The sequence below is a fragment of the Heteronotia binoei genome, chromosome 1, assembly GCF_032191835.1.
Source record: "Heteronotia binoei isolate CCM8104 ecotype False Entrance Well chromosome 1, APGP_CSIRO_Hbin_v1, whole genome shotgun sequence".
NCBI lineage: Eukaryota > Metazoa > Chordata > Lepidosauria > Squamata > Gekkonidae > Heteronotia > Heteronotia binoei.
Window position 1 is genome coordinate 283,615,290 of NC_083223.1, and position 26,996 is coordinate 283,642,285.

At 49.5% G+C, this 26,996-nt stretch overlaps 1 protein-coding gene across 1 annotated transcript in view; it reads right to left on the reverse strand.

The window, feature by feature from the left end:
- VPS45 (vacuolar protein sorting 45 homolog) overlaps positions 1–26,996 on the reverse strand; it is an 84,051-nt gene that overhangs the window by 30,595 nt on the left and 26,460 nt on the right. Inside the window, exons 10-13 of the mRNA XM_060256594.1 lie at positions 23,155–23,322; positions 17,618–17,776; positions 16,858–16,965; positions 14,178–14,299 (exon numbers count right to left, since the gene is read on the reverse strand). Coding sequence (XP_060112577.1) covers positions 14,178–14,299; positions 16,858–16,965; positions 17,618–17,776; positions 23,155–23,322 — 557 coding nt within the window. The remainder of the gene's footprint in view (positions 1–14,177; positions 14,300–16,857; positions 16,966–17,617; positions 17,777–23,154; positions 23,323–26,996) is intronic.

The window sequence follows — 26,996 nt, forward strand, 5'->3', positions numbered from 1 at the left end:
CCAGACAGAGAGTTCCAACAATAGGCGGTGGCTAATAGCCACTGATGGACCTCTGCTCCAGATGCTTATCGAATCTTCCTTATCCATTGGCTGCTACAAGTCTACAAAAATCTCAAGGAAGCAAACTAGACGTTAATGAACATACAAAGTAAAGCAAAACGGTATAATAACAGATGCAGTACAATAGCAATAACAATGGAGATAAACACATAAATCTACAAATCATCCCTTCCCATTGCTACCTCGGCACGTATTTTCTTTGCTACGAGGGTGAAGACTGGAACTTTCTGGGAGATGTAAGCATCAGAGGAGGGCGGTCAAGATGGGGAGGGGTCTGGAGACCAAGTCCTATGAGAAAAGGTTGAAGGAGCTGGGGACGTTTAGCCTGGAGACGAGGCGGTTGAGAGGTGATAGGATCACCATCTTCAAGTCCCTGAAGGGCTGTCATATAGGGTGGTGTGGAATTGTTTTCTGTGGTCCCAGAAGGGAGGACCAGAACCAACGGGTTGAAAAATCCAAAGAGTTTCCGGTTCAACATTAGGAAGAACTTCCCAACAGTTAGAGCGGTTCCTCAGTGGAACAGGCTTCCCCCTTGGGAGGTGGTGGGCTCTCTTTCCTTGGAGGTTTTTCAACAGAGGCTAGGTGGCCTTCTGACAGCAATGAAGATCCTGTGAATTTAGGGGGAGGTGTTTGTGAGTTCAGGTTGGCAGTCTCCAGTCAGCCGAAGTTAAAGCTGCCTTCCAGGCAAAACTCCAGTCAAGAATTGAGGACCCCAGTTGCCCCACAGACCCTTCTCCAGAAGCACTCTGGGAACACCTAAAAACTACCGTCCTGCAGATCTCTGAAGAAGTCCTCGGGTTCTCCACAAGGAAGAACAAGGACTGGTTTGATGAGAACAATCAAGAGATCCAAGATTTACTGGCGAAAAAGAGATCTGCCTACCAAGCACATCTTGCTCAGCCCTCCTGTCCTGGGAAAAAAGCAACCTTTCGCGCTGTATGTAGCAACCTCCAGTGCAAGCTTCGAGACATTCAGAACGAGTGGTGGACCAAGCTTGCTGAGAGAACCCAGCTGTGTGCAGACACTGGTGATTTAAGAGGGTTCTACGAAGCCCTGAAGGCAGTATATGGTCCATCATATCAGACTCAGAGTCCCTTGCGTAGTGCAGACGGCCAAGTGCTCCTCACAGACAAGGCATCCATATTGAACCGGTGGTCGGAGTATTTTCAGGTTCTCTTCAGTGCCAACCGTGTAATTCAAGATTCAGCAATTCACCTCACCCCACTTCAACCAGTGAAAACAGAGTTGGATGAGATCCCCACTCTAGAAGAGTCTGTTAAAGCCATCAAGCAACTGAAAAGTGGCAAGGCAGCAGGAGTTGATGGAATTCCACCAGAGATCTGGAAGCATGGGGGCACAGTACTACATAGCTCACTTCACAAAGTACTTGTGACCTGCTGGGAACAAGGCAAATTACCACAGGACTTTCGCGATGCAATCATCATCACCCTATACAAGAACAAAGGGGAAAAGTCAGACTGCTCCAACTACCGGGGGATAACCCTGCTCTCCATCGCAGGCAAAATCCTTGCCAGAATACTCCTGAACAGACTGGTGCCCGCCATTGCAGAAGAACTCCTCCCAGAGAGCCAGTGCGGCTTCAGAGCTAACAGGAGCACCACCGACATGGTATTTGTTCTCAGGCAGCTCCAAGAGAAATGCAGGGAACAGAACAAGGCTCTGTATGTGACTTTTGTCGACCTTACCAAAGCTTTCGATACCGTTAGCAGGAAAGGCCTGTGGCAAATCTTGGAACGTTTAGGATGTCCCCCAAGGTTCCTCAGCATGATCATCCAGCTACACGAAGACCAGCGAGGCCAAGTCAGACACTGCAACGACCTCTCGGAGACCTTCCCAATTGGCACAGGTGTAAAGCAAGGCTGCGTTCTCACGCCAACTCTCTTTACGATCTTCTTTAGCATGATGCTTCAAAGAGCCGCAGTAGATCTAGATGATGACGATGGTGTCTACATCCGCTATCGCACCGATGGCAGCCTGTTCAACCTGAGGCGACTAAAGGCCCACTCCAAGACAATGGAAAAACTCATCCGAGAGCTACTGTTTGCTGATGATGCTGCACTCGTCTCCCACTCGGTATCAGCTCTGCAGCATATGACGTCCTGCTTTGCAGAGGCTGCCAAGCTATTCGGCCTAGAAGTTAGTCTGAAGAAGACAGAAGTTCTCCACCAGCCTGCACCCCAGGAAGATTATCACCCTCCCTGCATCACTGTGGGTGAATCAGTTCTGAAGACAGTCCAGCAGTTCAGCTACCTGGGGTGCATCATCTCCTCAGATGCTAAGATCGACAAGGAGATAGACAACAGGCTGGCAAAGGCAAACTGTGCCTTTGGCCGACTGCACAAAAGAGTGTGGAGCAACAAGCATCTGAAAAAAGGCACAAAGATCAATGTTTACAAAGCGGTTGTGATGACAACCCTCATCTACGGCTCCGAATCGTGGGTTTTATACCGTCATCACCTGCGACTCCTTGAGTGCTTTCATCAGCGCTGCCTTCGCACCATCCTCAACATCCACTGGAATAACTTTGTGACCAACACTGAAGTTCTCAAGCGGGCGGAGGTTACCAGCATCGAGGCACTGCTGTTGAAGACGCAGCTGCGCTGGGCAGGGCATATTTCTAGGATGGAAAACCACCGCCTTCCCAAGATTGCCCTGTATGGCGAACTCTCCACCGGCCATCGAAATAGAGGGGCACCAAAGAAGAGGTACAAGGACTCCTTGAAGAAATCCCTTGGCACCTGTCGCATCAACCATCACCAGTGGTCTGACCTAGCCTCAGATCGCAAAGCATGGAGGCACACCATCCACCAGGCTGTTCCTTCTTTTGAGAACGCACGCATAGCTGGTCTTGAGGACAAAAGGAGATTGAGGAAGAATCGCACTGCTACAGCACCAACCCTAAATCAGACTTTTCCCTGCAGCCACTGTGGCCGGACCTGCCTGTCCCGCATTGGTCTTGTCAGCCACCAGCAAGCCTGCAGCAGACGTGGACTATTGCACCCTTCTTAAATCTTTGTTCGCGAAGCCAAGCCGAGAGTTTGTGAGTTTCCTGCATTGTGCAGGGGGTTGGACTAGATGACCCTGAAGGTCCCTTCCAACTCTAGGATTCTATGACTGTTAAGAGCGATTCCTCAGTGGAACAGGCTTCCTCCTCGGAAGGTGGTGGGCTCTGCTTCCTTAGAGGTTTTTCAACAGAGGTTAGATGGCCATCTGACAGCAATGAAGTTCCTGTGAATTTAGGGGGAGGTATTTTTGAGTTTAGAGCAGTTTCTCCATGGAATACGCTTCCTTGGGAGGTGGTGGGCTTTCCTTCCTTGGAGGTTTCTAAATAGGGGCTAGATGACCATCTGACAGCAATGAGGATCCTGTGTATTTAGGGGGAGATATTTGAGAATTTCCTGCATTGTGCAGCAGGTTGGACTAGATGACTCTGGAGGTCCCTTCCAACTCTATGATTCTATCAGTATCCGATAAAAGAAATACTATTTTTTTTCTCATTTGAATAAGCACTTTGGCCTGACAGAATTCCATCTAAACATTTGGCCCTTGGACTAGAATAGAGCGGGCAGAAAAGTAAAGAGTGAAGTAAGTCCTCAATTGCATGAGAACTGCAAATGCATAAATGTTGAGCCACTGGAGTTAAAACGACCTTCCACGGCCGCTGTTGGCATTGACTGGAATCGCAAGGAGGTACAAGTTTGCTCTAAGAACGTGATTAGAAATGTTAGTTGTGTGAATGCCTCCTCTGAATGTCTCTTCCCCTGAAAAACCTACAGGGTTGCTATAAATCAGCTGTGACTTTCTTCCACAACCAGCCAGCCTTTGGGATTTCTGGTTCCCCATTTGCAAGCCATCAGCTGCGGAGTGAAAGCTGCTCTGCCTGACCCCAAGAACATCTGGCCAGCGTCCTCCCACTTCCTTCATGTTTGACTCTCTTCCATGGCCTTTCATCCCCCGCCTCTCCTCTCCCGTTGCCAGGCTCTGCGGCAGCTGTTAGCACTTCCCCGATGCCCCCACGCTTTCTGACGACAGATAAAAAGGACCCGGGCTTTGCAGCCAGGACGGATTCCTCTGCCGGAGGAAGAGGCCCAAAAGACGGTGCTAGAAAATGGTGCTCAGCCCCTGCTGGGAGGGGCCTTTTGCAGATGGTTAGCGAGGAAAAGGGGGCGGAAGAGAAAGGTTTCCGAGAACAGAAGCAGGTCCAGTTGAAACAGCAATGGCATCTCGGAATAGCAAGTTGTGCGGCGAGTGTCAGAAGTTCACGCGGCTCTCCCAGCGGGGATAAAAGAAGAGCCTCCTTGCATCCACCCCACTGGGAACAAAATGTAAGATCTTCCAGTACAGCAGCCCGAGGATTAAGCCAGATATATTTAGCAACTTCGGAGAGGCACATTGTGCGGGTCTGAATGGTTCGCTAACGCAGTGTGGAGGATTTGCGCACCAGCGCCAGCGTTAGTCACAGAGCATGCAGGGGGTGGGCAGAGCAGAGAGATAATCACTCTGCTGCGCGAGCATCCACCGAGGAGCTCTTTCGTTGGGGATCGGGCCCTGGCCCCAGCAAATCAGGACTCCTGTGCTCTTGGGGGCTCTTGCGCTGGTGGCATGGGGCCAGAGATGGGTCTGGCGTGCCACTTCCCCTAGCAAAAGTGTTTGGTCACCTTGCATTACCGCATTCTGCCGAGTCAGGCTCTTGGTCCATCAACGTCTGTCTTGTCTACTGAGACCAGAAGCAGCTCTCCAGGGTCTCAGGCTGAGGTCTTTCCCATCACCTCCTGCCCGGTCCTTTTAACTGGAGATGCCGGGGATTGAACCTGGGACCTTCTGCATGCCAAGCAGAGGTTCTGCCACTGAACTATGGCCCTCTCTATGGCTCTCCAGGATATCAAGCTGAGGTCTTTCCCATCACCTCCTACCTGGTCCTTTTTAACTGGAGATGCTGGGGATTGAACCTGGGACCTTCTGCATGCAAAGGCTCTGCCACTGAGCTATGGCCCTTCTCCATGGCTCTCCAGGGCTGAGGTCTTTCCCATCACATCCTACCTGGTCCTTTTAACTGAAGATGCTGGGGATTGAACCTGGGACCTTCTGCATGCCAAGCTGATGCTCTGCCACTGAGCTATGGCCCCTCTCCATTGCTCTCCAGGGCTGAGGTCTTTCCCATCACATCCTACCTGGTCTTTTTAACTGAAGATGCTGGGGATTGAACCTGGGACCTTCTGCATGCCAAGCTGATGCTCTGCCACTGAGCTATGGCCCCTCTCCATGGCTCTCCAGGGCTGAGGTCTTTTCCATCACATCCTACCTGGTCCTTTTAACTGAAGATGCTGGGGATTGAACCTGGGACCTTCTGCATGCCAAGCTGATGCTCTGCCACTGAGCTATGGCCCCTCTCCATTGCTCTCCAGGGCTGAGGTCTTTCCCATCACCTCCTGTTTGGTCCTTTTAAATGGAGATGCCAGGGATTGAACCTTGGACCTTCTGCATGCCAAGCTGATGCTCTGCCACCACGCGTCACGCACTCACAGTGACTTCAAGGTGACAAACTAGGCAAGAAAAGGCCCTGAATAATCCTAGTCATAATTACCCTATGAGCATATTAAGAAGATGATACAGGGAGAGGAGAGAAAGCACAAGCTGGTATTCAAAGGTTTGTTACTTCGGGACAAGTGCATGACACAAAGATGTTGTCATCAAAATCCACACCCCCAGACACACACACACACACACACACAGAGTCTTCATAACACGAAGCCTTCTGCAAAGGACAATGTGGGTGTCTTGCACGGAGACAGATGCCCAGAGGGGTGGGCACTGACTGATCGGATTCTCAGAAAGTGGGGTGGCTGTGTCTGATGGCAAAGATGGGAGCAGATGTGTTTTGAAAAAACAAGCTCTCTCTTGTGCCAATGAAGGCAGCCAGCTTACAGAGGGAAGCCGAGAACACAGACGGAAACAAGCCAAGACGGTGACTTGTGCTGAACAGCTCCAAGGCCTCCCCCACAACGTGCCAGAAAGCAACACAGAAAGAAGCCAGTTTTCTAACACAGACGTGGGGAGGCAACGGAAAGGTTGTCCCTCAGCCTCTCTGCCCTGTTGTTGGTCCTCCAGAGGAACTGGCTGGCCTCTGTGTGAGACAGGAGGCTGGACTAGATGGACCTTTGCTGGTCTGACCCAGCAAGGCTCTTCTGATGTTCTTCTCAGAGGAAGGCCTTGGCCTCTCTGCCCTGTTGCTGGCCCTGCAGAGGAACTGACTGGCCACTGTGTGAGACAGGAGGCTGGACTAGATGGACCCTCCCTGGTCTGACCCAGCAAGGCTCTTCTGATGTTCTTCTCAGGGGAAGGCCTCAGCCTCTCTGCCCTAATGCTGGCCCTCCAGAGGAACTGGCTGGCCACTGTGTGAGACAGGAGGCTGGACTAGATGGACCCTCCCTGGTCTGACCCAGCAAGGCTCTTCTGATGTTCTTCTCAGGGGAAGGCCTCGGCCTCTCTGCCCTAATGCTGGCCTTCCAGAGGAACTGGCTGGCCACTGTGTGACACAGGAGGCTGGACTAGATGGACCCTCCCTGGTCTGACCCAGGCAAGGCTCTTCTGATGTTCTTCTCAGGGGAAGGCCTCGGCCTCTCTGCCCTAATGCTGGCCCTCCAGAGGAACTGGCTGGCCACTGTGTGAGACAGGAGGCTGGACTAGATGGACCCTCCCTGGTCTGACCCAGCAGGGCTCTCCTGATGTTCTTCTCAGGGGAAGGCCTCGGCCTCTACGCCCTAATGCTGGCCCTCCAGAGGAACTGGCTGGCCACTGTGTGAGACAGGAGGCTGGACTAGATGGACCCTCCCTGGTCTGACCCAGCAGGGCTCTCCTGATGTTCTTAGGGGAAGGCCTCGGCCTCTCTGCCCTAATGCTGGCCCTCCAGAGGAACTGGCTGGCCACTGTGTGAGACAGGAGGCTGGACTAGATGGACCCTCCCTGGTCTGACCCAGCAGGGCTCTCCTGATGTTCTTAGGGGAAGGCCTTGGCCTCTCTGCCCTAATGCTGGCCCTCCAGAGGAACTGGCTGGCCACTGTGTGAGACAGGAGGCTGGACTGGATGGACCCTCCCTGGTCTGACCTAGCAGGGCTCTTCTGATGTTCTTCTCAGGGGAAGGCCTCAGCCACTCTGCCCTAATGCTGGCCTTCCAGAAGAACTGGTTAGCCATTGTGTGATACAGAGTATGGGACTAGATGGGCCACTGATCTGATCCAACATGGCTTCTCTTATTTTCTTATGACCCTCACTGGTCTGATCCAGCAGGGCTCTTCTTCTGTTCTTATGAGGGAAAATATCAGAAATGTGATGATGTGAGACCGATTCACCTTATATACATACACAATTTAATGGCCATCATCAGCACCTATATTACTATCTTGCAGAGGGACAACTGAAAGCAAAAACATTCTAACACTTTCACGCAACTCCTGAGATTCAATCCATATACCTGGCCTCAAGGCAAGTGGCCACACACGTCAAAGACGCCACACTCCAGCAGTGCTTGGCCTGCCTGCTAAAGCTTCACGACGAAGAAAGCTCAAAATGGCAGTTTCCAGTTGGCAGCTTCCGCCTCACATACACTTTCCAAAAAGAATGTAACATAAGAACGTAAGAGAAGCCCTGTTGGATCAGGCCAGTGGCCCATCCAGTCCAACACTCTGTGTCACATAAGAGCATAAGAGAAGCCCTGATGGATCAGGCTAGTGGCCCATCCAGTCCAACACTCTGTGTCTCATAAGAACATAAGAGAAGCCCTGTTGGATCAGGCCAATGGCCCATCCCGTCCAACCCTCTGTGTCACATAAGAATATAAGAGAAGCCATGTTGGATCAGGCCAATGGCCCATCCAGTCCAACACTCTGTGTCTCATAAGAACATAAGAGAAGCCCTGTTGGATCAGGCCAATGGCCCATCCAGTCCAACATTTTGTGTCACATAAGAACATGAGAGAAGCCATGTTGGATAAGGCCAATGGTCCCTACAGTCCAACACTCTGTGTCACATAAGAACAGAAAAGAAGCCATGTTGGATCAGGCCAGTGGCCCCTCCAGTCCAACACTCTGTGTCACATAAGAACAGAAGAGAAGCCATGTTGGATCAGGCCAATGGCCCATCCAGTCCAACATTCTGTGTCACATAAGAACAGAAGGGAAGCCCTGTTGGATCAGGCAAAGGGCCCCTCCAGTCCAACACTCTGTGTCACATAAGAACAGAAGAGAAGCCACGTTGGATCAGGGCAATGGCCCATCCACTCCAATACTCTGTGTCACATAAGAAAAGCCATGTTGGATCAGGGCAATGGCCCATCCAGTCCAACATTCTGTGTCACATAAGAACATAAGAGAAGCCCTGTTGGATCAGGCCAATGGCCCATCCCGTCCAACCCTCTGTGTCACATAAGAATATAAGAGAAGCCATGTTGGATCAGGCCAATGGCCCATCCCGTCCAACCCTCTGTGTCACATAAGAATATAAGAGAAGCCATGTTGGATCAGGCCAATGGCCCATCCAGTCCAACACTCTGTGTCACATAAGAACATAAGAGAAGCCCTGTTGGATCAGGCCAATGGCCCATCCAGTCCAACACTCTGTGTCTCATAAGAACATAAGAGAAGCCTTGTTGGATCAGGCCAATGGCCCTTCCAGTCCAACACTCTGTATCACATAAGAACAGAAGAAAAGCCCTGTTGGATCAGGCCAGTGGCCCCTCCAGTCCAACACTCTGTGTCACAGAAGAACATAAGAGAAGCCATGTTGGATCAGGCCAGTGGCCCCTCCAGTCCAACACTCTGTGTCACATAAGAACAGAAGAGAAGCCATGTTGGATCAGGCCAATGGCCCATCCAGTCCAACATTCTGTGTCACATAAGAACAGAAGGGAAGCCCTGTTGGATCAGGCAAAGGGCCCCTCCAGTCCAACACTCTGTGTCACATAAGAACAGAAGAGAAGCCACGTTGGATCAGGGCAATGGCCCATCCACTCCAATACTCTGTGTCACATAAGAACATAAGAAAAGCCATGTTGGATCAGGGCAATGGCCCATCCAGTCCAACATTCTGTGTCACATAAGAACAGAAGAGAAGCCATGTTGGATCAGGCCAGTGGCCCCTCCAGTCCAACACTCTGTGTCACATAAGAAGTGGACTGGACTGAAATAGCGCTATAGAATGGTTTTAAAGTTAATATATGTAAATTATGGTTTTATATGTTTTATTGGATTGATTGTTTTTATAATGTTGTAAGCCGCCCTGAGTCCGCTTGCGGAGAGGGCGGGATATAAATGGGAAGTAATAAATAAATAAATAAATAAATAAGAACATAAGAGAAGCCATGTTGGATCAGGCCAATGGCCCATCCAGTCCAACACTCTATGTCACATAAGAACATAAGAGAAGCCATGTTGGATCAGGCCAATGGCCCATCCAGTCCAACACTCTGTGTCACATAAGAACATAAGAGAAGCCCTGGTGGATCAGGCCAGTGGCCCTTCCAGTCCAACATTTTGTGTCACATAAGAACATAAGAAGCCATGTTGGATACACACACATATATATTCGCCCTCACAATCTCTGCTTCTCACCACCCTGAACAATTTAGTGTCATCCGCAAACTTGGCCACTTCACTGCTCACTCCCAACTCCAAATCATTTATGAACAAGTTAAAGAGCATGGGACCCAGTACTGAGCTCTGCGGCACCTCACTGCTTACCGTCCTCCACTGCAAATACTGCCCATTTGTACTCACTCTCTGCTTCCTTAGCCAGTTTTTGATCCACACGAGGACCTGTCCTTTTATTCCATGACTCTGGAGCTTACTAAGGAGCCTTTGATGAGGAACTCAATGTCCGAACATTTCTAGCCACTCTATTTGGTTTTCACCAGGAAATCGCCTCAGCTTTTGCGGCCTGTGGACACCTTTGGGATTGTGACACAGCACGGAGTGTGCAGTCACAACGCAGTTGCCACAAAATGGCTGCTGCAGGACATGGAGGCAGCCGCAAAACGGCTGCCACTGCTTACCTTCAGACACACACTGGTGTGGGGGCAGACTGCTACAGAAACTGTTGGTCTTAAACTTTGCTCAGCCATAAATATATTTCATTAATTCAGACATCGCTTCAAATCATGGTCAGTATAAACCAGGGATGGCTAAACTGTGGCTCAGGAGCCCAGTGGCACGAGCTTTAAGCTGCCACCGGACTTTTATTTCGTAGTTTTGAAATGGTAAACAGCAATGAATCAGGCCACATAATAATCCTCCTTTGAAATCTTGTAAGAGCCAGAAGAGTTTAAAGGGAGGTTCAGATTTATGACATAAGCTGTAAGCTCCACCGTCCATTGTCTCTATTCCTTGCACATTTTTAGCATAAGAGCATTACAGGGGCTTATTTGGCAGCCAATGTGAATGCCACGACGCTTCCCCTCCCCACAAAGAAGGGGGGGGGGGAACCTCCTCTAGGCAAGTTTAAAGTTCTGAGGCACAAACTGAGTGAAAATGAACACACTGTTGAGTTTCTCCTTTGGTGAAGAAAAGAGGCATACAGATATTTCATCCCAGACATAATACAGCAATGGTTTCCCCGGAAGCACAGCCCTAGGCCAAGAAATCTCTCTCCCTGGCAACAGGGCCTGTGAGCGGCCACCCTTTCTCCAACAAGAAGGGAAGAGAGACACTGAGGACCCCTTCTCCCCTCAGGGAATGAGGGCGAAAAAAACACCACAGGACGGTGAGGACCTTGCGGAGCTCTGAGAAGTCCTATCTGAAGCCAAGGCAATGGACACGTGACAGACAGAATGAAGCGGGAAAGAAATGGGCTGCACTCCATTCAGCCAGCAATGGTGTAGCAGTTCAGAATCACGGAGTTGGAAGGGACCTCCAGGGTCATCTAGTCCAACCCCCTGCACAAGGCAGGAAACTCACAAATTGGTGGTTCTTCAGTCACACAGTCGAGTCCAACTCTTTGCGACCCCATGGACCAAGTCACGCCAGGTCTTCCTGTCTTCCACCATCCTCTGAAATCTGCTCAACACTGAGTCACACAGCGGCCAAAAAATCCAGGCGCCATCAGGAGGTCCACCAGTGGGGCCAGGACACTAGAAGCCCTCCCACTCCCCACCCCAGCACCCAGAATACAGAGCATCACTTGCCCCAGACAGAGAGTTCCAACAATTGTTGTTCAGTCGCACAGTTGAGTCCGACTCTTTGCGACCCCATGGACAAAGTCATGCCAGGCCCTCCTGTCCTCCACCATCCTCTGAAGTCTTCTCAAGATTTGTGTTAGTTACATCAGTAATGCTGACTAACCATCTCCTCTTTTGCCCTCCCCTTCTTCTTTTGCCTTCTGTCTTTCCCAGCATCAGGGTCTTCTCCAGGGAGTGCTCCCTTCTCATTTGGGGGCCAAAGTATTCGAGCTTCAGCTTCTGACCTTCCAGGGAACAGTCTGGGTTGATTTCCCTTAGGACTGACTGATTGGATGTTCTTGCAGTCCAAGGGACTCTCAAGATTCTTCTCCAGCACCACAGCTCAAAAGCATCTATTCTTCTGCGCTCAGCCTTCCTTATAGTCACAAATCCCTCCCCCTGAATTCACAGGATCCGCATTGCTGTCGGCCATCTAGCCTCCATTTAAAAACTTCCAAGGAAAGAGAGCCCACCACCTCCTCTAGATTAGAGTAGGCTCAGGTTGAGTGGGCTAACGCTGAATCCAGCGAAGACAGAGGTCCTTTGCGTGGGTCGCAGCGGGCCAGGAAGGGAGGTCTCCCTACCGACTTTTGACGGTGCGTCACTGATACCAGTGCGCAGGGTCAGGAGCTTGGGAGTGCTACTGGAGCCTTCCTTGACAATGGAGGCCCAGATAGCTGCCACTGCCAAATCCGCCTTCTTCCATCTTAGGAGGGCGAGGCAGTTGGCCTCCTTCCTGGAACACGGCGACCTGGCAACTGTGATCCACGCAACGGTCACCTCGAGGCTGGACTACTGTAATGCCCTTTACATGGGGCTGCCCTTGTACCGAACGCGGAAATTGCAGCTAGTGCAGAATGCAGCGGCCAGGCTGTTAGTGGGACTACCACGGTGGGAACACATACAGCCTAGGCTGCGGGAGCTGCACCGGCTGCCAATTGTGTACTGAGTTCGTTACAAGGTGTTGGTCATTACCTTTAAAGCCCTATATGGCCGAGGACCTGCCTACCTTAGGGACCGCCTCTCTCCATATGTTCCCCTGAGAGCACTGAGATCCAGTTCCCAAAACCTACTACGAATCCCTGGACCAAGGGAGGCCAGACTGAAAATAACAAGGGAGCAGGCCTTCTCCACAATGGCTCCCCAATGGTGGAATCAACTACCAGAGGAGGTGCGAGCCCTGAGAGACCTAAATCAGTTTCGCAGGGCTTGCAAGACTACCCTCTATCAACTCGCGTTTAAGATGGAACCCGGAAATGACACCTAGCTATCCTATACATATATATCGAACTGTGGCACTTATTTTGTAGCTGTTAATAATCTCAATTGTTTATTTAATTTAATTGAATGTATTTAACTATTTTAATTGTTTTTTATTGCAATGACTGGATTTTAGTGTAATCATGGTGTAAACCATGTCATGTAAGCCGCTCTGAGCCCGCTTTGGCGGGGGAGGGCGGGATATAAGAATAAAATTATAATTATTATTATTATTATTATTATTAATCTAGAGAACCAGGTTTAATAACCTTGGGACAGACCCATTTCTGGGTGACTTTGGGTCAGCCCCAATTCTTTCGGAACACTCTCAGCCCCACTTGCTTCACAGGGTGACTGTGAACGGGCATCCCAAAGAAGTGAAGGGCGCCTCTCATGGAAGATTTTCAGGAGGCACCTTGTTTGCCTACTCGTTTGCCAGCGCTCTGGAGGGAGTGTGAAGGACAGGCCGCATAAGAACACAAGGGAAGCCATGTTGGATCAGGTCTCTTTTAAGGGGGAGAGGGGAAAGGTGTGGTATAACGTTTTAATGAATATATAAATAGTGGTCAGGGGAGGGGAATATAAAAACATAAGAACCTAAAAGAAGCCATGTTGGATCAGGCCAATGGCCCCTCCAGTCCAACACTCTGTGTCACATAAGAACAGAAGAGAAGCCCTGTTGGATCAGGCCAATGGCCCATCCAGTCCAACACTCTGTGTCACATAAGAACATAAGAGAAGCCCTGTTGGATCGGGCCAATGGCCCATCCAGTCCAACACTTTATGTCTCATAAGAACATAAGAGAAGCCCTGTTGGATCAGGCCAATGGCCCATCCAGTCCAACACTCTATCTATCTATCTATCTATCTATCTATCTATCTATCTATCTATCTATCTATCTATCTATCTATCTATCTATCTATCTATCACTTTCCATTTATATCCCGCCCTCTCCGGAAGCGGACTCAGGGCGGCTTACAATGTCACATAAGAGAAGCCATGTTGGATCAGGCCAATGGCCCATCCAGTCCAACACTCTGTGTCTCATAAGAATATAAGAGAAGCCCTGTTGGATCAGGCCAATGGCCCCTCCAGTCCAACACTCTGTGTCTCATAAGAATATAAGAGAAGCCCTGTTGGATCAGGCCAATGGCCCATCCAGTTCAACACTCTGTGTCACATAAGAACATAAGAGAAGCCATGTTGGATCAGGCCAATGGCCCCTCCAGTCCAACACTCTGTGTCACATAAGAACATAAGAGAAGCCCTGTTGGATCAGAAAAGTGGCCCATCCAGTCCAACACTGTGTCACACAGTGGCCAATATATATGTGTGTGTATATACACACACATATACACACACACACATATATACACACTGTGGCTAATAGCCACTGATGGACCTCTGCTCCATATTTTTATCTAAACCCCTCTTGAAGGTGGCCATGCTTGTGGCTGCCACCACCTCCTGTGGCAGTGAATTCTGCATGTTAATCACCCTTTGGGTGAAGAAGGACTTCCTTTTATCCGTTTTAACCTGCTTGCTCAGCAATTTCATAGAATGCCCGTGAGTTCTATGTCGCAGTCATCACCGCTGAGGGAAGGGATGAAGCTGCCCAGATGGCTGTACCTGTCGCGGAGGGTGCTGGGCCCCAGGTAGGGGTACTGGTTGTCCTTCAGCTTGCCCTTGATGAGCTGGTCGAGGGTCTCGTGCAACAACGGCTGGTGCTGCGTGTACACATTCTCCACCCCCTGTGGACAGAGAACAAAAGCACAGAAGGAAGCCGGTTCCAAGCTTAATAGTGGAGCTGGAAGGAGCACACAGACACAGAAATCAGCAGACAGGCTAATGAGGTCATGGATCCACGAGAGCTTGCAGTCTCTAAGACTGAGTCAGACCTCCGGAGTTGAGGCCAACTTGAAGGAAGGGTACGGCTGGCACAGTGCCTAGGTCCCTCAAGACTTTTAGGAGCCCATAAAAACGTTTTGATTTTTTTTAAAAGCAGAAGAGAGGGAAAAAACCTTTTCTTTTCTCAAATCAGGAAAAAACCCTGAAATATTTAGGGCAGGGGTGTCAAACTCAGGTTTTAAATGGATTTATTAGGTTTTCAGGTAAAGTAGGAATGGGGGGTAGAAGGGAAAGGGAAAGGGTGGGGTACAGGAATTAAAACTTTATAATATTTCTACGTATACATTATTTATTTCATATCCTCATCATCAGTCTCAGTCATCATAACATTTGCTGCAATTACATCTTATAATCCATTAATCATTCATATCGCTTAAAACGCCTACTGACAAGAATATATATTTACACTGCAATAATTGTCACAAATCACATTATGTTACTTTGGAAGTTCGTATATGATACTATAGCCAGCTATATAATGGTCCCCGTATTTTCTTAGTTTCACACAGATTAACATCTTTCAATGTATCTATTTCTGCGAAGTCTAAAGCTTAGCTAGCAGCTCCTCTTTTCTCAGGATTTCATATAATTTCCAATACTTAGTGAAAATAATTCCAGCTGCAGTCACCAAGAACAGAAGAGAAGCCATGTTGGATCAGGCTAATGGCCCATCCAGTCCAACACTCTGTGTCACATAAGACCATAAGAGAAGCCCTGTTGGATCAGGCCAATGGCCCATCCAGTCCAACACTCTGTGTCACACAAGAACATAAGAGAAGCCATGTTGGATCAGGCCAATGGCCCCTCCAGTCCAACACTCTGTGTCACATAAGACCATAAGAGAAGCCCTGTTGGATCAGGCCAATGGCCCCTCCAGTCCAACACTCTGTGTCACATAAGTCCATAAGAGAAGCCATGTTGGATCAGGCCAATGGCCCCTCCAGTCCAACACTCTGTGTCACATAAGAACAGAAGAGAAGCCATGTTGGATCAGGCCAGTGGCCCCTCCAGTCCAACACTCTGTGTCACATAAGAACATCAGAGAAGCTCTGTTGGATCAGGCCAATGGCCCATCAAGTCTAACACTCTGTGTCACATAACAACAGAAGAGAAGCCATGTTGGACCAGGTCAATGGCCCATCCAGTCCAACACTCTGTGTCACACAGTGGCCAATATGTGTGTGTGTATATACACACACACACTGCGTGTATCAAACTCATTTGTTACGAGGGATGGATCTGACATAAATGAGACCTTGTCAGGCTGGGCCATGCATGTCATAAAATGTAATGCCAGGTAGCAGAGATATAAACTTAACAAAGGAAAGAGAGAAATACTATTAAAGGGGTTGAACTGGATGTCCTTGGAGGTCCCTTCCAATTCTACGATTCTATGATATTATTTTTTACCTCAAAATACAAATATGCTTAAAACTATTGCGATATTTTGTTTAAAACGGAAAGGCGGTGGGGGGATTGGCAATGCAATTTTAAAAATAAAACAAAAAAGCACAAGGATCACAGCAGAAACGGAAATAAAATGCTCTGAGCCTAGGAAAACATGAAATGGCTGGGCATTGCAAGCCTCCCCCCTCCACTTGAGCTCCTCTTCGTTACAGCACAGACAAAGTTGCAAGGAAAACGTGGAGTGGATTTTCCATTACAGTCTCTGGGCTTAATGAAAAATCCATTCTGCATTTTCTTTGCAGCTTTGCAAGCCCAGAATTGCTTCCTGCTGAAGCATGCAAAGACAAGGCAGAAGGAGCTGTGAACTGTGGCAGCCTTGGAGCTTCAAAGGGTGAGGACTGGAGGGGGTAGAGATGGGAGAAAAGAGCCACGGGCCAGCTTAAAGCCATGGGTGGGCCCGTTGCGGCCTGCAAGTTTGACACACTTGATTTAGGGGTCACAAAGGTCTATTAAATTTTATTTATTTATTTATTTATATTTAGACTTATAGCCCGCCCTTCCCACCGAAGTGGCTCAGGGCGGCTTACAACATAATAAACTTACATAAATTTAGCATAAAAAAACATTTACATAAGAAGATTAAAACAATAAATTAATAAGACATAAAAACATAAAAACCAGCGGTCTATTAACTGCATTTTAGTTCCATCTAAAAATTTCTCAGTGTCAGTTAGTTGTTGTAGGCCTGCCGGAAGAGGGCTGTCTTACAGGCCCTGCGGAATTTTGCCTAAAACAGGGGGGGAAATGTTGAATTATTTAAAGTTATATCAAAAATTATTTTAATATCAATATTATTCTGTTGGGAAGGGCCCATGAAAGCATAAGTACCTTGTGCCCACAAAACTTTTAGGGCCACTGCATGGCAAGTCCATCCATTTTGGTAATGTCACTCAGCTAAGTATCCAGATATCACTACGTAAATCAGCCATGATACCTTCAGCCCTTTGAGGAACTGCTTGGTGATAGCAACGGCATCCTTGGGACTGAAGAGGTCACTCCCTCGAACTCGCTTCCCTCCGTATTCTATAACAGCAGACACCAGCTGTTCCGAGAGAGAAGCAAAACACAGCCTGGTTAAGGTCAAAAAATCACATAGGAGGAGTTATTAGATGAGCACTCTTTGAAACCTTGGCCATCCTTCAGAACCGTATTCATTAAAAATATTTCTACCCCACTCCTCCCACAAAACTTACTAAATTAAAATAAACAGTAGTAAAACTATAATGGGAGCAACAACAAAAAAGAGCAGCTTTAGCAGTATTTTTTTTTTTAAAAAAGACATGGTCGGAGGTGATACAAGGTGTACCCAGAAAGAGAAGGTGCCCAACAACCTCAGTGTGGAACATAACTCTACCACCATGGCACCACCACTGAGAAGGCCCTGAGCCTAGACCTCCCCACAACAGACACCCGGTGAGGCAGGTGAGGCTGTGGGAGCTCTGACATAAACTGCTCTTGAGAGAACAGCTCTGGCAGTGTCATGACTGACCCAAGGTCACTCCAGCGGGTGCATGTGGAGGAGTGGGGAATCAAACCCGTTTCTTCCAGATGAGAATCCGCGCACTTAGCCACTACACCAAACTGGCTCTCAGGCAGCTGTTCTTCTCGCAATCGCCTCTTTGTTTTCAGCTCTGCCCTCTCCCCCTCAGCACAGGAGCCTCTGCCCCAGAGGAAACCCCCGGCCAGCCACGTACCTTGCGATGTCTCTCGGAAACTCCCCTGCTCTTTAGGTCCGCCATGAGGGTGGGGAGACTGTTGCTGCTATGCCGCTCGTAGTGAAGGGCGTAGAGCATCACCAGCCTGGTGGCATCCAGCTCGCTCACTTTGGGGTTCTGCAAGAGCCGCCGAACGTTCTGTAGAGAGAGAAGAGAGCGCTCTCACTGGGGCGCAAGCCAGTGCCGCTGGTTGGCTAACCTGAATCTTCACAAAGGGAAATCGTTGTCTCTCAAGCACAGTTTAATAAGCACGTTCTCTTCTGGGACACTCATTCTGCCAATCAGCTTTCTAGGTCTTTCAGAACATTTCTCGCAGCAAAAAAGGAATCATGGGAGAAGATGGAGGAGGAGGAGAGAATCAAACCCAGTTCCCCAGATTAGAACATTTCTCTCAGCAGAAAAAGAATCAAAGAAGAAGAAGAATAAAAGGAGGAGGAGAAAGGAAACAAACCAGGTTCTCCAGATTAGAGTAAGAAAATAAGAGAAGCCATGTCGGATCAGGCCATAAGAGAACATAAGAACATAAGAGAAGCCATGCTGGATCAGGCCAACGGCCCATCAAGTCAAACACTCTGTGTCGCACAGTGGCAAAAAATTTTATATACACACATACACTGTGGCTAATAGCCATAGATGGACCTGTGCTCCATATTTTTATCTAAACCCTTCTTGAAGGTGGCTATACTTGTGGCCGCCACCACCTCCTGTGGCAGTGAATTCCACATGTTAATCACCCTTTGGGTGAAGAAGTACTTCCTTTTATCCGTTTTAACCTGTCTGCTCAGCAATTTCATTGAATGCCCACGAGTTCTTGTATTGTGAGAAAGGGAGAAAAGTACTTCTTTCTCTACTTTCTCCATCCCATGCATTATCTTATAAACCTCTATCATGTCACCCCGCAGTTGACGTTTCTCCAAGCTAAAGAGTCCCAAGCGTTTCAACCTTTCTTCATAGGGAAAGTGCTCCAGCCCTTTAATCATTCTAGTTGCCCTTCTCTGGACTTTCTCCAATGCTATAATATCCTTTTTGAGGTGCAGCGACCAGAACTGCACACAGTACTCCAAATGAGACCGCACCATCGATTTATACAGGGGCATTATGATACTGGCTGATTTGTTTTCAATTCCCTTCCAGTGGCCCATCCAGTCCAACACTCCGTGTCACAGAGTGGCCAAAAAATCCAGGTGCCATCAGGAGGTCCACCAGTGGGGCCAGGACACTGGAAGCCCTCCCACTGTTGCCCCCCCCGAAAGCACCAAGAATCCAGAGCATCACTGCCCCAGACAGAGTCCCAACAATATACTGTGGCTAACAGCCACTGATGGACCTCTGCTCCAGATGTTTATCCAGTCCCCTCTTGAAGCTGGCTATGCTTGCGGGGGGGCGGGTTGCAGTTTAAAGCACAGTTAGATACTAAAACTATGGTTACCATGTGAGGATGGAAATAAAGCTCACTGTCTGGAATCGAAGCCCCACGAACTTCAACACAAGAGAATGAAGCACTCGCTTACATCTCTCTTGGTGAAATTCACCAGTGTTAAAATGCTCAGCTTTGATCAGACAGCGCACAAACCCTAGAACTGTCCCCCGAAACATGAGCATGCGAACAATGGAGCGCCTCTGGCACAAGCTTCTGTCTGGATGTATGGAGCACTTTTTAAGGATCTCTGAGAACCGGGGACATCCCTCGAGCCAGGTCTCTTGGCTCCTTGCTGTTGGGCCAGTACCGCTAGTGCTAACTGCACTGATATTATCTGGACCTTTTCTGGGGTGCCACTGAGCTGTTGTCTACCAGTTTGGTGAGAGCCAGTCTGGTGTAGTGGTGAAGTGTGCGGACTCTTATCTGGGAGAACCGGGTTTGATTCCCCACTCCTCCACTTGCAGCTGCTGGAATGGCCTTGGGTCAGCCATGGCTCTAATAGAGAGCCAGTCTGGTGTAGTGGTTAAGTGTGCAGACTCTTACCTGGGAGAACCGGGTTTGATTCCCCACTCCTCCACTTGCAGCTGCTGGAATGGCCTTGGGGCAGCCATAGCTCTGGCAGAGGTTGTCCTTGAAAGGGCAGCTGCTGTGAGAGCCCTCTCAGCCCCACCCACCTCACAGGGTGTCTGTTGTGGGGGAGGAAGGGAAAGGAGATTGTGAGCCGCTCTGAGACTCTGATTCAGGGAGAAGGGCGGGGTATAAATCTGCAGTCTTCTTCTTCTACCCATGAGGGCACCGCAGAGCCCTTAAGCCCTGTCTTCCAAAACTATATCCAAACAGGAAGGGGGAAGAGGGTGTCTGAATGGGGTGGGTTTCCAGCGGTCAGGAGCCCTAGAAGAAGAAGATATTGGATTTATATCCCGCCCTCCACTCCGAAGAGTCTCAGAGCAGCTCACAATCTCCTTTCCCTTCCTCCCCCACAACAGACCCCCTGTGAGGTGGGTGGGGCCAAGACGGCTCTCATAGCAGCTGACCTTTCAAGGACAGTGAGCAGTGAAGTGGCCAAGTTTGCGGATGACACTAAATTGTTCAGGGTGGTGAGAACCAGAGAGGATTGTGAGGAACTCCAAAGGGATCTGTTGAGGCTGGGTGAGTGGGCGTCAACGTGGCAGATGCGGTTCAATGTGGCCAAGTGCAAAGTAATGCACATTGGGGCCAAGAATCCCAGCTACAAATACAAGTTGATGGGGTGTGAACTGGCAGAGACTGACCAAGAGAGAGATCTTGGGGTCGTGGTAAATAACTCACTGAAAATGTCAAGACAGTGTGCGTCTGCAATAAAAAAGGCCAACGCCATACTGGGAATTATTAGGAAGGGAATTGAAAACAAATCAGCCAGTATCATAATGCCCCTGTATAAATCGATGGTGCGGTCTCATTTGGAGTACTGTGTGCAGTTCTGGTCGCCACACCTCAAAAAGGATATTATAGCATTGGAGAAAGTCCAGAGAAGGGCAACTAGAATGATTAAAGGGCTGGAGCACTTTCCCTATGAAGAAAGGTTGAAACGCTTGGGACTCTTTAGCTTGGAGAAACGTCGACTGCGGGGTGACATGATAGAGGTTTACAAGATAATGCATGGGATGGAGAAAGTAGAGAAAGAAGTACTTTTCTCCCTTTCTCACAATACAAGAACTCATGGGCATTCGATGAAATTGCTGAGCAGAAAGGTTAAAACGGATAAAAGGAAGTACTTCTTCACCCAAAGGGTGATTAACATGTGGAATTCACTGCCACAGGAGGTGGTGGCGGCCACAAGTATAGCCACCTTCAAGAGGGGTTTAGATAAAAATATGGAGCACAGGTCCATTAGTGGCTATTAGCCACAGTGTATGTGTGTACATAAAATTTTTGGCCACTGTGTGACACAGAGTGTTGGACTTGATGGGCCGTTGGCCTGATCCAACATGGCTTCTCTTATGTTCTTATGACAACTCTGCCAGAGCTCTGGCTGACCTAAGGCCATTCCAGCAGCTGCAAGCGGAGGAGTGGGGAATCAAACCCGGTTCTCCCAGATAAGAGTCTGCGCACTTAACCACTACCCTAAACTGGCTCTCCACACAAACCTCCTGTCTCTTTTCTACATGGCACCTTTCCAGATTTCCGCTCCCTGCCCCTCCAGCACTCCACTGACCCTCACACACACACATTCCCCCTTAAAAGGGCAGCATTGTTCCCAGTCGACAGTCACAACTCATTCTGACTCATGCGATGTCCCAGACAAGGGTCAGTTTCTGAAGTCCACGAACTATGAATAGAAGTTCGAGTCGTGCCCTGTCGCCAAACAGCGGATCCTTGCAGAAAGCTTTCGGCCAAGTTCTCTCACCAAAGATCCTTTATTTAACGCTGCGTTTCTCTATTAAATTTGCAAATGGGAAGGGTTTGGGTGCAGATGAGAACATGTCCTCCAAAGGACACCAGGGCTTCGAGCTTTCCAAGTTCAGGGCATTACAAACCTCCAAAATTCAGCACAACTTACGTAACTGAAATTTGTGGAAAGGCCGCCCCTCCTTCAATTAAATGCCACATTTAAAATAATTATGAGCTGAGGGGGAGGCGTGTGCTTAAATTCCAGCCCACAAATTTAAGAAGCTGGATCCATTCCAGGAGGAGCTGTGAGAGATGGAAGTCGGGGTTTGTGTGTCTGTTTAGATAATCCCCCATCCTGAATCTGCAGGCAGCTGGGGGTGGCCACAACTCAAAGGCCCTGCTGTCTGGGCCAGGCCAAAGATCTGGTTTGGATACACAGGAATCCAGACATGTGATGGGCTTTTTCTAATCTAGGGTCCCCACAATCTCTTGCTAGGACTGGTAGAGGTTTACAAGATTAAGTATGGGATAGAGAAGGTAGAGAAGTAAGTACTTTTCTCCCTTTCTCACAATACGAGAACTTCTAGGCAGTCAATTAAATTACTGAGCAGTCGGTTTAGAATGGATAAAAGGAAGTACTTCTTAAGAATATCAGAGAAGCCCTGTTGGATCAGGCCAACGGCCCCTCCAATCCAACACTCTGTGTCCCATAAGAACATAAGAGAAGCCACGTTGGATCAGGCCAATGGCCCCTCCAGTCCAACACTCTGTGTCTCATAAGAACAGAACAGAAGTCATGCTGGATCAGGCCAGTGGCCCATCCAGTCCAACACTCTGTGTCTCATAAGAACATAAGAGAAGCCCTGTTGGATCAGGCCAATGGCCCCTCCAGTCCAACACTCTGTGTTGCATAAGAACATAAGAGAAGCCCTGTTGGATCAGGCCAGTGGCCCCTCCAATCCAACACTCTGTGTCTCATAAGAACATAAGAGAAGCCCTGTTGGATCAGGCCAATGGCCCCTCCAGTCCAACACTCTGTGTCACATAAGAACATAAGAGAAGCCATGTTGGATCAGGCCAGTGGCCCATCCAGTCTAACACTCTGTGTCTCATAAGAACATAAGAGAAGCCATGTTGGATCATGCCAATGGCCCATCCAGTCCAACACTCTGTGTCACACAGTGGCCAAAAAACCCAGGCGCCAACAGGAGGTCCATTAGTGGGGCCACGACACAAGAAGCCCTCCCACTGTGCCCCCCCCCACACCAAGAATACAGAGCATCACTGCCCCAGGCAGCCACTGATGGAGCTCTTTCATAGATTACATAGCATCAGTGTTCCCTCTAAGCTGAGTTAGTGTGAGCTAGCTCAGTTTTTTAGCCTCCCGCTCACGCATTTTTGTCTTCGCTCAGGAAGGATGACCCCAGAGCACAATAATTTATGCAGCGGCTCACAAAGTGGAATTTTTGCTCACAGGACTCCGCAGCGTAGAGGGAACACTGCGTAGGACTGACCTATACGAGAGTCTAACAAACAAACAACAAAGCAGCCTTAGACTAATGAGGCTTCAGACAATCTCTACCTTTCAGCAGATGCAGATGGCACACCTAGGTGGGAAAATCTACCTACATCAGCAGCGCATGAACTTCAGCGGCATAAACTGCTATCAAACACAACGTCTGCAGGTGTTTGTTGTGTGCAGGCCTCTGCTCCCGGGGCTGGCTACCTGCAGAGCACTGGAGTGGTCGTTCTGGCAAGCCAGCTCCTGCTCAACCTCGGACACCTCCAGAAGGTTCCTCTCGCTGACCAGCCGGGAAAGCTCCCCCACCACAGTGACGTGCTTTGAGACCGTGCCGGACATCTTCTTGAACTGGGGGTAGTTCTCCACAAAGGCCTGAAATGGAAAAGGGAGAAGAAGGAGATATTGCAGGTTTCAACAAAGCAGGAAGCAGAAGATCATAAGCACATCAGAAGAGCCCTGCTGGATCAGACCAGTGAGGGTCCATGCAGTCCAGCCTCCTGTCTCACACAGTGGCCAGCCAGTTCCTCTGGAGGGCCAACAACAGGGCAGAGAGGCCGAGGCCTTCCCCCCAGAAGAACATCAGAAGAGCCCTGCTGGGTCCGACCAGGGAGCGTCCATCTAGTCCAGCCTCCTGTCTCACACAGGGGCCACCCAGTTCCTCTGGAGGGCCAACAACAGGGCAGAGAGGTCGAGGCCTTCCCCTGAGAAGAACATCAGAAGAGCCCTGCTGGGTCAGACCAGGGAGCGTCCATCTAGTCCAGCCTCCTGTCTCACACAGGGGCCAGCCAGTTCCTCTGGAGGGCAACCACAGGGCAGAGAGGCCGAGGCCTTCCCCTGAGAAGAGCATCAGAAGAGCCCTGCTGGGTCAGACCAGGGAGCGTCCATCTAGTCCAGCCTCCTGTCTCACACAGGGGCCAGCCAGTTCCTCTGAAGGGCCAACCACAGGGCAGAGAGGCCGAGGCCTTCCCCTGAGAAGAACATCAGAAGAGCCCTGCTGGGTCAGACCAGGGAGGGTCCATCTAGTCCAGCCTCCTGTCTCACACAGGGGCCAGCCAGTTCCTCTGAAGGGCCAACCACAGGGCAGAGAGGCCGAGGCCTTCCCCTGAGAAGAGCATCAGAAGAGCCCTGCTGGGTCAGACCAGGGAGCGTCCATCTAGTCCAGCCTCCTGTCTCACACAGGGGCCAGCCAGTTCCTCTGGAGAGCCAACCACAGGACAGAGAGGCCAAGGCCTTCCCCTAAGAAGAACATCAGAAGAGCCCTGCTGGGTTAGACCAGGGAGGGTCCATCTAGTCCAGCCTCCTGTCTCACACAGTGGCCAGCCAGTTCCTCTGGAGGGCCAACAACAGGGCAGAGAGGCTGAGGCCTTCCCCTGAGAAGAGCATCAGGAGAGCCCTGCTGGGTCAGACCAGTGAGGGTCCATCCAGTCCAGCCTCCTGTCTCACACAGTGGCCAGCCAGTTCCTCCAGAGGACCAACAACAGGGCAGAGAGGCCGAGGCCTTCCCCTTAGCAGAATCTCAGAAGAGCCCTGCTGGGTCAGACCAGTGAGGGTCCATCCAGTCCAGCCTCCTGTCTCACACAGTGGCCAACCAGTTCCTCCGGAGGACCAACAACAGGGCAGAGAGGCCAAGGCCTTCCCCTGAGAAGAAACTTAGAAGAGCCCTGCAGGGTCAGACCAGGGAGGGTCCGTCTAGTCCAGCCTCCTGTCTCACACAGAGGCCAATCAGTTCCTCTGGAGGGCCAACAATGGGGCATGGAGACCATGGATGTTGCCTTCTGGCTCTGGGATTCAAAGGCTGACTGCTGCTCAGTGTGGAGATTCCCTTCAGGCAGCAGACCTTGAAGGACCTTTCCTCCACAAATCAATTCCTTCTTCAAGCTATCTGTTTTCATGACCATCCCTAGCTCCGTGGGCAGTAGATTCCATAACTCAATTGCTCCTTGTGTAAAGAGGAATTTCCTTTCATCTGTCCTGTACTTACTGCCCATCAGCTTTATTTGGGTGACCTCAAGTTCTAGTATTATTATGGGAGAGAAGAATAAATTGCTCTTTGTCAACTCTCTCAACCTCGTGCATAACTTTAGAAACTTCTGTGATGTCCCTCATTAGTCGCCTCTGTTCTAAACGGAGAAGTCCCAGACTCTTCAGCCTTTCCTGCTAGGGGAGGGGCTCCAGCCCCTCATCCTCTTGGTCACCTTCCGCTGTACTTTTCCCAGCTCTGCAATGGCGTTTTTGAGATATGGTGGCAAGAACTATACAGGGTATTCCAAAGGAGGCCACATCATAGATATCTACTAGGCTTCCCAATCCCCATGTCCCAGCGGGGGATCCTCTGGTTTTACAGGCTCCACCCCACCCCCAGTCAGCTGGCTGGTGGGGGAAGCCTCGCCCCCACAGCCACCATGTACCTGTAGATCTCCAGCAGTTTTAGAAACAGGTCCCGTTTTAAAATGTGTGTGTGTGCCTTTAAATTTGAGCAGGAAACAAGAAGTACTTCATGGGGAAGGGTCAGCAGCAGAACCTCCTGAGAGCGCAGTCCCTCCGTTTGTTTTGCTTTCGTTTCAGAGCAACTTAGCATGTGTGTGTGTGTGTGAGTGTGAGAAAGAGAGCAGCGTAGCCACTGTACTTTTCAGATGTCCTTGTGGAGGAACCACAGCCAGTAAGTGTGTGTGTGTGAGAGAGAGAGAGCACGCACAGCCCCTGTACTTTTCAGAAGTCTCTGTAGACCCAGTAAGAGAGTGTATCTCTCTGTGTTTGTTTTGCACTGTTTTCAGACACTTTGTATAGGAACATGTTTGTGGGATGGACAGTGGTCAGTGTCAGCCCACTATCTGGAAAGTCTAAATTCAAGACCCGCAATCAAAGGAAAATATGAAAGAAAAATTAAGGAAGATTTGCTGGGTAAACCTGGGGTGGAACACACTCTCAGCCTAATGCTGATATTTCTCTTCTAAGTAGTTCACATGCTTTCCTATTGAGAAAGACTGGAGGGCATGAAAAAGAGGAGGGGAACCCAGTTACAAGCCCAACAAAACTCTCTCTCTCTCTCTCTCTGTAGCAAGGCAAAAAGCTCATACCTTCACTAAAACATTGCTAGTCTTAAAAGCATTCTTTGTAGCTCTCCTGATGGTGGGGACTGTGCAAAGGAAGCTCTGGCTCTTTCTTTCCTTCCCCAGGGCATGAGGAGGGGGAGGAGCCTCAGCCATTCATTAGAACTGGGGTAGGGAACGGTGGCTCTCCAGATGTTTTTTGCCTACAACTCCCATCAGCCCCAGCCAGCATGGCCAACGGCTGGGGCTGATGGGAGTTGTAGGCAAAAAACATCTGGAGAGCCACCGTTCCCTACCCTGCATTAGAAGGAAGAGAAGCTTGTCTCAGTAGCTCTGCAGAGTGATTAACTGAGCCTGGCAAACTTAATCAACCAGCAGAGCTATAGAGCTCACCTCCCTCATTGGCTGAGGCTGCTCCTCCCTTTGGGAAAAGGGAGTGGGGAGAAGGAAAAGCTGCTTTGCTGCTCTGGCTTATCTGGGGAGAAACACAAAATGGCGACTGAAAAAAACAGGTAAGGGAAAATGAAGCAGATGGCAGCCAGTCACTGGAGGACCTGATTGGAGCCCTCTGTGGGCCTGATCCGGCCCGCAGGCCGTATCTTTGACACCCTTGGTTCATTTGCACCCACCTTTACTTTTTCATATTCACCATAGCACTGGATCTTGATCACCCACTTATTATTTTTAGAGCACTAATAAATAAACTTCCTTTTGTTATTATCCTGCCAGGATTCTCATGTCTCCTTGGTCACAGTAAAGAGGTATTTACTAATAAGGAAGACAAGTAGGGTGGCCAAGTCCGATTCAAGAAATATCTGGGGACTTTGGGGGTGGAGCCAGGAGACATTGGGGGTGGAGCCAAGAGCAAGGGTGTGACAAACATAATTGAACTCCAAAGGGAGTTCTGGCCATCACACTTAAAGGGACCGCACACCTCTTAAAGGCCTTCCTTCCATAGGAAATAATGAAGGGGACACCTTCTTTGGGGGCTCATAG